Below are 14,983 nucleotides of genomic sequence, written 5' to 3'. Positions count from 1 at the left end.
ACAATATGCTGCTTACAAGAAACTCATTTGAAGCAGAGAGATACATATAGAGTAAAGGTAAAAGGTTGGAGCAAAATATATTTTGCTTCAGCTGAAGTAAAAAAAGCAGGGATAGCAATCCTTATCTCAGACAAAGCAGCAGCAAAAATAGATAGCATTAAAAGAGATAAGGAAGGAAACTTTATCCTCCTAAAAGGTACCATAGACAATAAAGTCATTTCAATATTGAATGTATATGCACCCAAATTCTTAGAGGAGAAACTGAAAGAATTACAGGAAGACATAGACAGCAAAACTCTACTATAGGAGACCTCAACCTCCCGCTATCAGATCTAGATAAATCAAATCATAAAACAAACAAGAAAGAAATTAGGGAGGTAAATAGATTGTTAGAAAAATTAGATATGGTAGACTTATGGAGGAAACTGAATGGGGATAGAAAGGAATATACCTTTTTCTCTGCAGTACATGGAACTTATACAAAAATTGACCATGTACTAGGACATAAAAACCTAATGATCAACTGCAGAAAGGCAAAAATAGCGAATACATCTTTCTCAGATCACAATGCAATAAAAGTCATATGCAATACTGGGCCAAGGAGATATAGACCCAGAGCAAATTGGAAACTGAATAACCTCATTTTAAAAATGAGTGGGCCAAAAATCAAATTATAGAAAGAATTAACCATTTTATCCTAGATATTGATAATAATGAAACAACATACCAAAACCTATGGAATTCATTCAAAGTGACTCTCAGGGGATATATTATAGCTCTAAATGCTTATATGAATAAATTGGAGAAAGAGGAAATCGATGAACTAAACATGCAACTAAAAAAATTAGAGAAAGAACAAATCAAAAATCCCCAATCAAATACCAAATTGGAAATTTTAAAAATTAAAGGAGAAATTAATAAAATTGAAAGCAAAAAAACTATTGAATTAATAAATAAAACCAAAAGTTGGTATTATGAAAAAACCAATAAAATTGATAAACCTCTGGTCAATTTGATTCAATTTGATTTAAAAAAGAAAGAAGAAAAACAAATTGCTAGTATTATAAATGAAAAAGGTGAATTCACCACCAATGAGGAGGAAATTAAAGTAATAATTCAAAATTATTTTGCCCAACTCTATGTCAATAAACTTGATAATCTAAGTGAAATGGATGAATATTTACAAAAATATAAGTTGCCCAGGTTAAATGAAGAAGAGATTAAATACTTAAACAACCCTATCTCAGAAAAACAAATTCAACAAGCCATTATTGAACTCCCTTTAAAAAAAATCTCCAGGGCCTGATGGATTCACAAGTGAATTCTACCAAATATTTAAGGAACAATTGGTTCCAATCCTATATAAACTCTTTGGAAAGATAGGGAAAGATGGAACTCTGCCTAACTCTTTCTATGAAACCAATATGTTACTGTTACCTAAACCAGAAAGTGTTAAAACAGAGAAAGAAAATTATAGACCTATCTCCCTGATGAATATAGATGCAAAAATCCTAAATAAAATCTTAGCAAAACAACTACAACAAGTCATCACTAGAATAATACATTATGATCAAGTAGGATTTATTCCAGGAATGCAGGGATGGTTCAATATTAGGAAAACTGTTAGTATACTCAATTATATCAACAACAAACCTATCAGAAATCATATTGTCATATCCATAGATGCTGAAAAAGCTTTTGACAAAATACAGCATCCATTCCTATTAAAAACACTAGAGAGTGTAGGAATAAATGGACTGTTCCTTAAAATAATTAGCAGTATCTATCTGAAACCATCAACAAGCATTATATTCAATGGGGAGAGGCTAGAGCCATTCCCAATAAGATCAGGGGTTAAACAAGGGTGCCCATTATCACCACTACTATTCAATATTGTATTAGAAATGTTAGCATCAGCAATTAGAGAAGAAAAAGAAATTGAAGGAATTAGAATTGGGAAGGAAGAGACAAAACTGTCACTCTTCGCAGATGACATGATGGTCTACCTAGAGAATCCCAAGAAATCATCTAAAAAACTACTGGAAACAATTAGCAATTTTAGCAAAGTGGCAGGTTATAAAATAAACCCCCATAAATCCTCAACTTTTCTATATATGTCTAGCAAGAAACAGCAGGAAGAGCTAGAAAGAGAAATCCCATGCAAAGTAACCTCAGACAGTGTATAAAATGTTTGGGAGTCTATTTGCCAAGACAGACTCAGAATCTTTTTTGAAAACAATTATAAAACACTTCTCACACAAATTAAATCAGATTTAAATAACTGGGCAAATATCAACTGTTCATGGATAGGCAGAGCTAATATAATAAAAATGACAATTCTACCAAAACTAAACTATCTGTTTAGTGCCCTACCAATCAAAATTCCAAAAAATTACTTTAATGAGTTAGAAAAAAATTGTAAGTAAATTCATATGGAGAAATAAAAAGTCAAGAATTGCCAGGAGCTTAATGAAAAAAATGCAGACGAAGGTGGCTTAGCACTACCCAATCTAAAATTATGTTATCAGTCATCAAAACTGTTTGGTATTGGCTAAGAAATAGAGTGGTGGACCAGTGGAATAGACTAGGTATAAAAGCAGGAGAGGATTATAGTAATCTGCTGTTTGATAAACCCAAAGAGTCCAGCCACTGGGATAAAAACTCCCTTTTTGATAAAAACTGCTGGGATAATTGGAAGTTAGTAGGGAAGAAACTTAGATTAGACCAACACCTCACACCCTATAGCAAGATAAGATCCAAATGGTTACAGGACATAGACATAAAAAAACAATACTATAAGCAAATTAGAAGATCAAGGACTAGTCTACCTGTCAGATCGATGGAAAGGGGAATAGTTTATGACTAAGGAAGAGTTGGAGAACATCACTAAAAACCAATTAGATGATTTTGATTACATTAAATTAAAAAGCTTTTGCACAGATAAAACCAATGTAATCAAGATCAAAAGAAAAGTAGTAAATTGGGAAACAATTTTTACAATTAATGATTCTGACAAAGGACTCATTTCTAAAATATACAGAGGACTGAGTCATATTTTTAAAACAAAAAGCCATTCCCCAATTGACAAATGGTCAAAGGATATGCAAAGGCAATTTACAGATGGGGAGATCAAAGCAACCCATAGCCATATGAAAAAATGCTCTAAAGCATTAATTATTAGAGAAATGCAAATTAAAGCTCCTCTGAGGTACCACCTCACACCTCTCAGATTGGCCAGTATGACCAGGAAGGATAATGATCATTGTTGGAAGGGATGTGGGAAATCTGGGACATTATTACACTGTTCGTGGAGCTGTGAACTCATCCAACCCTTCTGGAGAGCTATTTAGAACTATGCCCAAAGGGCAACAAAAATGTGCATACCCTTTGACCCAGCAATACCACTACTGGGTCTATACCCTGAAGAGATGAGGAAAAAGGGTAAAAATATTACTTGTACAAAAATATTTATAGCAGCCCTGTTTGTGGTGGTAAAGAATTGGAAATCCAGTAAATGCCCTTCAATTGGGGAATGGCTTAGCAAACTGTGGTATATGTATGTCATGGAACACTACTGTTCTATTAGAAACCAGGAGGGACAGGATTTCAGGGAAACTTGGAGGGATTTGGATGAACTGATGCTGAGTGAGATGAGCAGAACCAGAAAAACACTGTATACCCTAACAGCAACATGGGAGTGATGTTCAACCTTGAAGGACTCGCTCATTCCATCAGTGCAACAATCGGGAACAATTTGGGGCTGTCTGCAAAGGAGAGTAGTACCATCTGTATCTAGATAAGGAACTGTGGAGTTTGAACAAAGTACAAGGACTATTCCCTTTAATTTGGAAAAAAAACAGATCGCTTATTGTCTGAGCTTGTTACCTCTTAGACTCCTCTTTAAGGATATGATTTCTCTCTCATCACACCCAATTTGGATCAAGGTACAACATGGAAACAAAGTAAAGACTGACGGAGTGCTATTTGTGGGGTGGGGGTGGGGGGAGGGAAGCAAGATTGGGGGAAAATTGTAAAATTCAAATAATATCTTTAATAAAAAAAACAACAACAACAAAAAACAAATGAATTAAAGCCCTTTCAACCTTGGCAAATGTAAAAAAAAAAGTAGTGCTCTTAAACTGTTTTTATATTTCCTTGTCGTTATCTTCACTGATGAATCTATTCTTCCCTCATTTCTTTGGAGGAAGGATACAGTTAATATTTCTTAACTTTCAAGACTCCAACACAACACATTTCTGATGGTTATAATTGTTAATGTTCTTTCCCTATTAAAATTAATTTGTATTACTAAAAAAAAAAAAAAAAGATTCTTCAGAGGTCACTAACCCTCCCTTATCACCTCCATTAAAGACTGGGCTTCAGGAAAAGAGAGTTTATCCTAGCTCCCTATCCACAAATTATCTCCTTCCCAGCCCCAAGAAGATTTATATTTCTCTTTGGCATCCCAGGAACCTTCACTGCTGTGTGTCACCCAGCTCCTCAGATAATGCTCATTTAATGGTGTCCTTTCATTAAATGAGCAAAGTCTAGCAATAAATAGATGATACTAGGTCCAAAGGGCAAGGGCACCAACATATTTCCTCTCTCACTGAGGATCCCATCTTGCTGCACCCTTCTATGTAGTCTGGACCTGACTCAGTGTTGGCAGAGTCTGGTCTCAAATAAAAGAGGGAAAGTTCTCTTTCCTCACATTGGCTCATGATATCCCTCACATTCTAGAGAGAACTTATTTAGGGCTTAGGCTGGGACTTAGGCCCAGTTACTCAGTGTACAACCTGAATCTGAAACAGGACCGCTATTTGTGTTTTATATACAAAAGAAATGTGAAACCCAGAATGCTGACAAGTGTTTGATAGGAACCTTAAACTGGCAGCAATAATGACCTCAGTTGAACTCTGTCTGAGGCTTGATTCTTCTTTTTCTTTCTTTCTTTTTTTTTTTAGGTTTTTGGCTGGGCGATGGGGCTAAGTGATTTTCCCAAGGTCACACTGCTAGGTAATTGTAGGAGGCCACCCCACAGCATACCTACTGGCCTTGCAGGACATGAAATGAAGTCCTGTAGAGCAAACTCCGGGATACAGGCTAAGGCAAACCTTGGTTGCCTCAAATCCTCAGCCACAAGGAAACTGGGAGGCGCCCCCATATCTACCCCCCCCATATCTACCCATCTACTTCCCTATTTCACCCATCCCTCGCTTGACAAATTTCTGCATAGAGACAGTCGACTAAGGCAATGCAAGAGGCTCAGGCCAATCTGATATAGACTTCAGGAGATCCTCCCATACCCTGCTTCCGCATATAGAATATAGTATATAAGCTTACAGAAGCAGAAATAAATTGGACTTGCCCCCTGATCGCCTGTGTGAGTTGTCTTTCTTCGGCAGTCCCTGAGGTTCCGCAGAGAGAAGAGCCCCGCCCGACAACAGGTAATTATTAAGTGTCTGAGGCTGGATTTGAACTCAGGTCCTCCTGACTCCAGGGCCGGTGCTCTATCCACTGTGCCACCTAGCTGCCCCCAAAGCTTGATTCTTAAACCCAACTAAACATGAAGCCATTGGGCCACCATTTCACCCTGGTCCTGCACTGTATTCCTCAAATGTTATGCCTTCTGCCAGACGTGGACCCATCTTCTATTCTTTCTCCAAGAGCCCTATAGTCATTTTGAGGCCCATCAATTCCACCCAAAAGGATCCCTCACTCTCTAACTCTCAAAGTCTTCATACTTTCATTGTAGGATGATAATTCACCTAAGTTCAAGAAAGAAGAAATGCAAAAAAGTGGACTGAAGTCTAGGTACAGGTTCACCTACAGGACCTGGGATTACTCTGTCATATGCCAATGGGGAATAAGACAAGACCCCTGTTCTTCAATGTAACTCATAATGGAGCTGATATATAATCCTTGTCGTCTCAAACACAGGTGAGAAATCACTAAGAGTGAGAAATCAATCTAATCTCAGTCCACCGTTACCCATCAACCTGCTCAGTCTGGGGAGGAACCTGCCAAGATGTTGGAGAAAAGGAGGAAAATCAACCACCCTGTACCAAGCTAACTCCCTCTTCTTCCTCTCTGAATTGTAATAATTCCAAGTCACAGGTTGCCCAGGTAAAAATCCCCTTTCCTTATTTAAATCCTTCAAAATCCAATTCCATCCTGCCTTTCTAGAGTTCTTTCCCCTTTCTCTAACTCCAGCTTCTAGAAACTAATGAGATGGTTCCCAGTAGGAAGGAGTTCACAATCCCATACCCTCTTATTCCCAACAGTAGAGCTATGAGACACCCTCTCTTGAAACTTGCAGGAGAGGCTACCTAGGCATCATTTCATCCTCCAAAACCTCATATAGTGCCTAGAAATACTTTCTAATTGACTAATCTATTGATTAAAGACAAATTGTCCCATCTGGGGTTTCCTGTGAATGAGATCTTTTGCCTGAAGCCTATAATGCATTGAGTCTTCATCCCCTCCTCTGGAGTGTCATTTAAGGTTCAGTTTCCCAGCCACCTCCTGCATGAGACCTTTCCTAATACCTCCAGTTGCTGGAGCTCTCTCCCATTTCCTGTCAAAGAAATTTAGAAGTTTTATTATTTATTTTATGTATATATTTCCTTCCTTCTTGGAACCATCTCATTAGTCTTTAGAAGCTGGAGTTAGAGAAATTGGAAGGAATTCTGGAAGAGCAAGATGGAATTGGATTTCTTTTGCAAATTTGGTGATAAACATTCTTTTTTTTTCTTTTTTAAAGATTTTATTTATTTTGAGTTTTACAGTTTTTCCCCTGATCTTACTTCCCTCCCCCACCCCCCAACAGAAGGCGGTCTTAGTCTTTCCATTGTTTCCATAATAGACATTGGTCCAAATTGAATGTGATGAGAGAGAAGTCATAATGGAATTGGATTTTGAAGGGTTTGAATGAGTGCAGAAAGGAAAGGGGATTTTTACCCAGGTAACCTGTGATTTGGAATTATTACAATTCAGAGAGGAAGAAGAGGGACTTACTTTTTTGAATATGTGACAGTTCCATTTTGAGTTACTTTGCAGAACAGGGGATTTGCCATATTCCCCATTGGCATATGAAAGAGTAATCCCAGGGGAGGGGAATGGAGAGAGGGTCTACACTGAGGAATTCAATGATCCTGGAAATATTAAAGGACTGTTTGTGCTTCCTAAGTACTCTTGCCTTTTCATTCTTATCTGCATTTCAAAATAAGATATTATAGAAGCAATTCCTGTGACCAAAAAAGTGGATTTTTGATGGTGGAATTCCATGGATCATATCAATGTATTAAGCAGATATCTGGGGGCAGCAGACCTCCCTAGCATTCCTTTCTATCCTCAAAATGTTAGGACATCCACCAAACAATGGAAATACTTAATAGGTGCAATCATATGAATGGTCAGAAGATGACCTAATGGGTTCTTGCTTGCTAAGTTGAATTTTTTCTTTAATCTTCCTGACTGGGGGTGGCTAGGTGGCAGTGGATAAAGCACCGGCCTTGGAGTCAGGAGTACCTGGGTTCAAATCCGGTCTCAGACACTTCATAATTACCTAGCTGTGTGGCCTTGAGCAAGCCACTTAACCCCATTTGCCTTGCAAAAAAACTAAAAAAAAAAAATCTTCCTGACAGCCAAGGATAGCTAATAATGAGGGTTTTTAAAAACTGGGAAATATTCCCCTTGTTAAACAGTGCTGGACGATAAGCTCAAGAATAAATGTTCCAACAACATCTCCACCGAGTTGACTCTGGGGAACTCCTTTTCCTAAGAACTCAAAGGCTGGGGTGCCAACCCAGCCTAGCATCATGTGATTGAAGAGATTTTAGAGCCTGCAGGAGCTTCCCCAACCTCAGCTCTGAGCCTGAACTCCTCAGGAGAAGACAAGGTGCTTCCCAACAGGACCAAGGTGGAAACTGGCTCCAGTGGGTCAGAACAACCCGGAGGTGCAGACTCACAACCCAACTGAACTCTTACAGCACACCTGGGAGGTGTTGGTGAGAAGAGATGTCTGCTTGCAGACAACCCCCCCCCCCAATGCTCTACTTCTCTGCCTTCTCTGCCCAGATGACTCCCTGCCTGTACTAGGCATCTCAGTCCTGATGACAGATTTAAGAGTGCTCCAGGAGGGCCCCTTTCCATCCAACCATCTATAATCACTTCATCTGCTTCTCAGGGAACTCTTTACCATCTTCTCTCATCTTGAGATTTTCTCAATAGTGAGGAGTTTCATGACAATCATTGTGGATGGAGACGAAAAGGGAAGGGAGTGAAAGACATACGATATATGTTCCTGGGGGGGGTGCATATATGAACCTTGGTCTGACTATATTTTGGGTTTATGCTTAAAGATTCTCTGTAGATGCCTTGCAAATTAACAACTAACAGCACTTTCATTTTTATAAAACATACAGCAGATGTTATCTCATTTGATCTTCACAAAAACCATGTGAGGTAGGTGCTATTATTACTATATTTTAAAGATGGAGAAACTGAGCCCAAAAGAGATGAAGTGACTTGCTCAAGGTCATACAGCTAGGCACAGTCTGCATTCACTGCATCACCAAACTGCACCTCTCTGCTTCCACTTTTCCTTTGCCCTCAAACATCTAGGTGTAATCCAGTTTGGAGTCACATGGGACCACATGAGATCATCATACCTAGCTTTCTGCCTTCTGTCAGGATAAAATCCAAATTGTCACTAAGAAATGCACAGATTGCCCTTCTGTTGGTTTTCCTTAGGGTGATAACAATAATGTTTGTCCTTCATCTTTTAAGAAGACCATGACATCAGGGAGGTGATGCCATGACAAGCATGTGAACTGGATTTGAGTGAGGGGGGGCTGTGCTAAGTCACCAGCCTCACTTTCTCCTCCAGAGTCATCTGGTTCAGTGGCCAGATAGGAATCAGGATGACTGGAGACTACCCTGGATATGAGGCAACTAGGGTTGAATGACTCACCCAAAGTCACATAGCAAGTATCAAATGCCTGAGGCAAGATTTGAACTCCAGTCCTCCTGACTCCAAAGCCAGTGCTCTATCCACTGTGCCACCTAGCAGAAATTCCATGACCATCAATAGGAGTCTACAGAGAACAACAGAGTCAGGGTTCCTTCCCCCCCCCCACCCCAGAACGCAGTCAACTTGGTCCTTCCTCCAACAACTCTCCTAGCACAGAATCCTGCTCACCCCGTGCTTTCAATCTGGAAGGACTCTCAATGAGTCTCTATCTAGTCCAACTCCTTCATTTTATAGGTGGGGAAAACCAAGAGCCAGAGTAGGAAACATATCAGAGTCAAAGCCAGGGGGAGAGACCAGACTAGAACTTACGTTCTTCCAGGACTCCTGAGGAGGAATCCTGCTTCTTCCACTAAGGCTGTTCTTGGAAAGGCATTTGAACTTCCTCTGCTGCAGTTCCCTTACAAAGGAAAAAGGGAGGAGGAAAGGGGAAGGAAGAGGGAGAGAATCGTTGTACAGAAAGTGGACAGAGAGCCCGCCTCAGAGCCAAGGATTCACTGCCACCGGCTAAGTAACAGTGCTCGGTTGGTAGGTGGCAGGAAGGTTAAGCTGAACTGAGAGACCCAGGCCTTCCCCAGGGCAGCCAAATCCCAAGTCAAGCTCCTCTCCTGATGCTCGCACTGTTCCTCCCTCCCCAGGAAGCAGTGGGATCCAATGATGTAAAGCTTGGAAGGATTCCTCAGCGACTGCGCCCAGTGACATCAGTACCAGCCGCTGTCCACCTCCTATGTCTCCCAGGGGCAGAAGCCCCTTTCCCGAGGTCTGGAATTTGGAGAGGTGAGAGGCCAAGCAGGTGCCAGCAGCCAAGGGAGGAGCAGAAGCTGCTGTCACCTTCCTCCTTCCTGAGCTGTCCTCGAGGCGGACCCCGGCGTGACTCTCACCCATTCCCAGAAGGAGAGCACCAGCTTGGAGGTAGTGACTTGCACAAGGTCTCTCAGTCGGTGAGTGTCAGTCAGAAGATAAATTAGGGTTTCTTCTGGCTGAATTCTGGGCTCTCTATCACACACTTCCTCAAAGTAATAGCAGCAATTCAGATTGAATAATCACTGACTTTTCACATGGTCCTTTCATGCTTACAAATCACTTTACAAGGAAACTGGGTCCAAGGACCATAAATTTAGAGCTGGAACAAATCTGAGAGTTCACCCACTAGAGATCATGAAACTGAGACCCCCACTCACTGAGTTAATGAGCAGAGAAGTTCAGTTTTAACAGATCTCCCTGATGCCACAAGCAGCCCTCTCTGACCTATGCCACCCTCTGTTCTACATAGAATGGCATGCTAGGCACAGATGAAGGATTTGGTGGGACCCTTTCCCCTTTACTATGGTAGTAGTCTGGAGAAGCCCAGGGAACTCCTCAGAATCATGTTTTTGAATCCACACAATAAATAAGAGGATTGCAAAGGGGGAAAATATTCTATTCGAATGCAGCCGTGTTAGAATATTTTAAGAACAATTTCACATACTTCAGGTCAAGAGACCCTGAATTAGGCTGAACTCCTGTCTGCAAGGGACATATAAACCAGGCTAGGAATTTGATCATAGAGAAATAAAAGATAGAAAGCCCAGCTCTCCTGGTGCTCCATCTTGATAAGTAAGACTTTAAAAATCTCTGGCACTGAAGGGGTGGGACATGATCAGCCCCCGAAAGGCCATCCAGAAAGACAATAAATAGAGAAGAGAAGGTGAAGAATTGGGGTGTACTAGGGGAGGGAGAGGGCCAGAGGAAAGCCTAGAGGTGAGAGTGTTAGCAAGAAAAAGTCTGATCAGGCTGGAACAGAGGCTATGGGGAGGGAGAGAGGAAAACAGAAGCATTTCTATATTTCTAAGACCTTTCTACAAATATTATCTCATTTAACAATATGGAGCAGTTGGGTTTTCTAAAGAAAGAACTATCAACTTGTTTTAAAAATAAGTATAATGGGCAGCTAGGTGGTGCAGTGGATAGAGCACCGGCCCTGGAGTCAGGAGGACCTGAGTTCAAATCCAGACTGAGACACTTCATAATGACCTAGCTGTGTGGCCTTGGGCAAGCCACTTAACCCCATTATCTTGCAAAAAAAACCTAAAAAGAAAAAGTCTATAGTTGAGGTTAACTCCTCTCTGTTACTTTAATGATGTAGAAAAAATGATGAATGAAACCTTTATCTACATAAAATTTCAAACAATGAAGTGAATGCTGTACAATGGAGGCCACTGAACAGTTTATGATAGGAACTGGACAGAACTCACTGAGCAACCTAAAGGTCTGTTGGCCTATTACCCTAAGATGCTCAGTAATTTTCAATTTTTTAAAAAGAAATTCTGCTATTCCTAAGGTTTTGGGTTTTTGCTTTATTTCATTTTAATCTTTGACCATACGTCAAATTAGGTCCATGGTAAACTGATGTCATTTGACATTTACAAAAATGTGAAAGCAAAGGAGAACTTTCACTGCCTTTTTCTGTTCCCAGTTTTGGTCACATAAATCCCAATCCATCGAGAGTTACATAAGCTTTGGGACACTTAAACTGTTAAACTAGTGATTTTCTAATACTCTTGAAATATTTCTGTCCCTTTCTTGTTCATGTAAAATTCTATATACCAGAATTAAATGAGCTTATATTAAAAACATTATGGAGCACAGAAGGTGGGAGAAGCAGACGGCATATGTAGTGTGGAGGAAAGACAGCTGGATTTGAGGACCCAACTGCTACTTTCTACCTGCAGGACCTTGGGTAAATCCCCTAACCTTTCAGAGCCTCCATTTCCTTACCCATAAGAGACCTCCCTTCCACCACTCCGACTGGGATTCCCACAAGCAGGGTGGCTCCAGGGCATTTCCCCTTCCAAGCCCAACCCTTCCCAGGAGCTCTCTCTTCTGATAGTTCTGTACATGTCATATCGCCTCCCATATTCTACACATCCACCATCTTGCATTTTTGTGAACTAGTTCCAGGGGCCCCTGAGCTGAACTGAGGGTAGTCACTGGGGCTTTTCCTTCCCTATATCCCCTCAGCATCTGGCTCGGTCCAAAGGGCATAACGGGTGCTTCCAGATTCTTTGTAGTCCTACAAAGAGCAGTCCAGAAGCCATCTCCAACCAGGACCATTCCTGGTTCCCCCACGTGTGGGCACACTCTCCTTTTAAATGACTTTGCGAGGCAGCTAGATGGTGCAGTGGATAGAGCAAGTTCAAATTCAGCCTCAGACACCTAATAATTACCTAGCTGTGTGGCCTTGGACAAGTCATTTAACCCCATTGCCTTGCAAAAAAACTAAAAAAATAAATAAATGAAATGCCCTCCTGGGTACTGGGGGCTGAGGACATGAAGACCCCAAAATGGAACAGTCCTGACTTTCCAAGAGTTCCCAAATGACTACGTAGGTACGTGGCCCATGAGAACGCAGCCTTCCTGACAGCAGGGGCTGTTTCCTTGCTCTCCTTGCACACTCAGGGCCTTATACAGCAGGGGCTTAATAAACTCTTGCCCAAGTTCTTGAACCAGTACTTCATGAAGAAATCTATAAAGAGTGCTGGCCCTGGAATCAGGAAATCTGGAATCCAAATTTTACCTCAAAACTGATTTCAAATCCTAGTTATGTGAGCTTGAGAAAGTCACTTAGTCTCTACTTCAGTTTCCTCATTTGTTAAATGGGCATAAAAATAACACCTACTCCCCAGGATGGTGGTGAAAAATCAACAGGGCGGGGGGGCAGCTAGTTGGCACAGTAGATAGAGCACCGGCCCTGGAGTCAGGAGGACCTGGGTTCAAATCCAGTCTCAGACACTTAATAATTACCTAGCCATGTGGCCTTGGGCAAGCCACTTAACCCCATTGCTTTGCAAAAAAAGAAGAAGAAGAAGAAGAAGAAAAAGAAGAAACTAAATTGAGGAAAATCTTTGTAAGGGGAAGGGAATAAACCTTTATGTAGTACTTACTGCTTGTCAGACACTACACTAAGTGCTTTTTCCAAATATTATCTCATTTGAGAGGGCTCTTTGCAAACCTGTAAATGCTAGTTAATATAATGAATGAGTGAATGATTGAGTGCCCTTCCATGTCATTCTGTTCACAGATGTCCCTAGGGCCAATAGTGTCCAGTGGAGTTTGTCTGAAGACAACCCGGCTACTCAGAAATCTTCCCATTACCTCCCCAGTCTAAAGAAGACACCACTGTCATAATGTTGAGTTTGTGGGATATCATCAGTGGAAGAACTTTCTACACCATTGTCCTCTCCCTCATGGTGCTCATTGGTCTGGGTGGGCTGGTGGGGAACGGCCTCATACTCTGGCTCCAGGGCTTCAAAGTGAAGAGGAATCGCTTCTCCGTCTACATCCTCCACCTGGCAGGGGCCGACTTCCTCTTCCTGGGCTGCCAGACTGTGTTTGCCATCCTTACCTTCACCCAAGGTGATCAGTCACTCTACCTGGTGGTCACCTTCTTCTGGTTCATCGTTGGCCTGGGTCTACTGGTGGCCCTAGCTCTAGAGCAGTGCCTGACGGTCCTCTTCACCAAGTGGAGCCACTGCCGGCCCAAGCATATGTCTGCCTGCACCTGCGCCCTGGTGTGGGTGCTGTCCCTGCCTCTGGTCTTGGTGCCCAGTCAAGCCTGTGGCTTACTGAATAGTGGCAGCTCATGGTTTTCATGTTTCCGATACCACATGGTGAGCATCATTTGCATGTTCCTCCTCTTCTCTCTTCTCTGTGTGTCCAGCTTCATCCTGTTGGTCCGGGTGCAATGCTGCTCCCAAAATGTGCAGAGGCCCCCATTCTACTGCTTCCTTCTCCAGATGGTCCCCTTGTTCTTCTTCTGTGGCTTGCCCTTCCTCATCTACTGGACTTTAAAGAACACCATGGGTTCCCTCTTATATTTTTTTTCTTTTTTCTTGTCCATCGTTGAACTTCTGGCCTGTGTGAACAGTGGCACCAAGCCCGTCATTTACTTCTGTAATGCCAACCATAGGCGGGAGCTCCAAAGGGCCTGGGCCAGGGGAGGAAAAGGCAGGTTGGCAGAGGCCCTGGAGATGACTGTCTGAGCCCCAGGCGCATTGACCCAATTCTCTGTGGCAGAAGTGTGCTGGATGATGGCCTAACTGAGATTAGAATGTAAGCTCCTTGAGGGCAGGGATAGGCTTGATTTTGTCTTTGTATCTCCAAGACTTGAAATGTCACCTGGGACATGGTTAGACCTAATAAATGTGGATCACTTGATCAAATTGAGTTGAGTTGAATTGAGTTTTAGATTGATACAAGGATAAACTTCCCAGCCCTTCCCAGTGGAAGAGGCAGCCTCCAGAGGTAGGGACCTTCCCCTCAGTGAGGGGAGACAGACTGAGTAGACACTTGTTGTGTCTTACTGTCCACAGAGATTCTGCTCAGGTCCAGGTTAGAGTGGATCACTAATGAGGGCCCTGCCAACACTGAGAATGGGTGAAGTGAATTGAGTTGGATTGGGTTGTGGGAATGTAGAAAAGGCCTGGCTTTGAAGTTAGAGTGCCTGTGTGACCTTGGGGTAATCATTTAAGCTCTCTGGGACTCAGTTTCCTCAACTGTAAAGTGAGGCAGCTAGAGATATAGTGGCAGGTCTGGAGTCAGGAAGACTCACCTTCCTGAGTTCAAATCTGGCCTCAGACGCTTCCTAGCTGTGTGCTTGGGAAAGTCACTTAACCCTGTTTGCCTCAGTCGCCTCAACTGCAAACTGAGAGTAGTTAGGTGGTACAGTGGATAGAGTGCCTAGACAGGAGTCTGGAAGACCTAAGTTCAAATCTGGTCTCAGACATTTCCTAGCTGGAAATGCCCTGTGACCCTGGGCAAGTCACTTAATCCCATTTGGCTTAGTTTCCTCATCTGTAAAATGAGTTGGAGAAGGAAATGTTAAATCTCTGCTTGATCTCTGCCAAGAAAACCCCAAATGGCATTATGAGGAGTCAAATACGACTGAAAATGTCTGAACAACTACAACAAAAA

General features: G+C 41.9%; 1 protein-coding gene across 1 annotated transcript; it reads left to right on the top strand.

The window, feature by feature from the left end:
* Positions 1-7,900: 7,900 nt before the first annotated feature.
* MRGPRG (MAS related GPR family member G) lies at positions 7,901-14,217 on the top strand. Its single transcript, XM_074227606.1, has 3 exons — positions 7,901-8,009; positions 9,670-9,972; positions 13,092-14,217. Exon 3 carries the CDS (start codon positions 13,198-13,200, stop codon positions 14,050-14,052), a length of 855 nt encoding a protein of 284 aa, XP_074083707.1. The 5' UTR covers positions 7,901-8,009; positions 9,670-9,972; positions 13,092-13,197; the 3' UTR covers positions 14,053-14,217.
* The last annotated feature ends 766 nt before the right edge of the window (positions 14,218-14,983 follow it).

Source organism: Macrotis lagotis, chromosome 3 (assembly GCF_037893015.1).
Source record: "Macrotis lagotis isolate mMagLag1 chromosome 3, bilby.v1.9.chrom.fasta, whole genome shotgun sequence".
Classification (NCBI taxonomy): Eukaryota; Metazoa; Chordata; class Mammalia; order Peramelemorphia; family Peramelidae; genus Macrotis; species Macrotis lagotis.
Note: the sequence above shows the minus strand (reverse complement) of the source record. Positions and strands in the feature narration are given on the sequence as shown.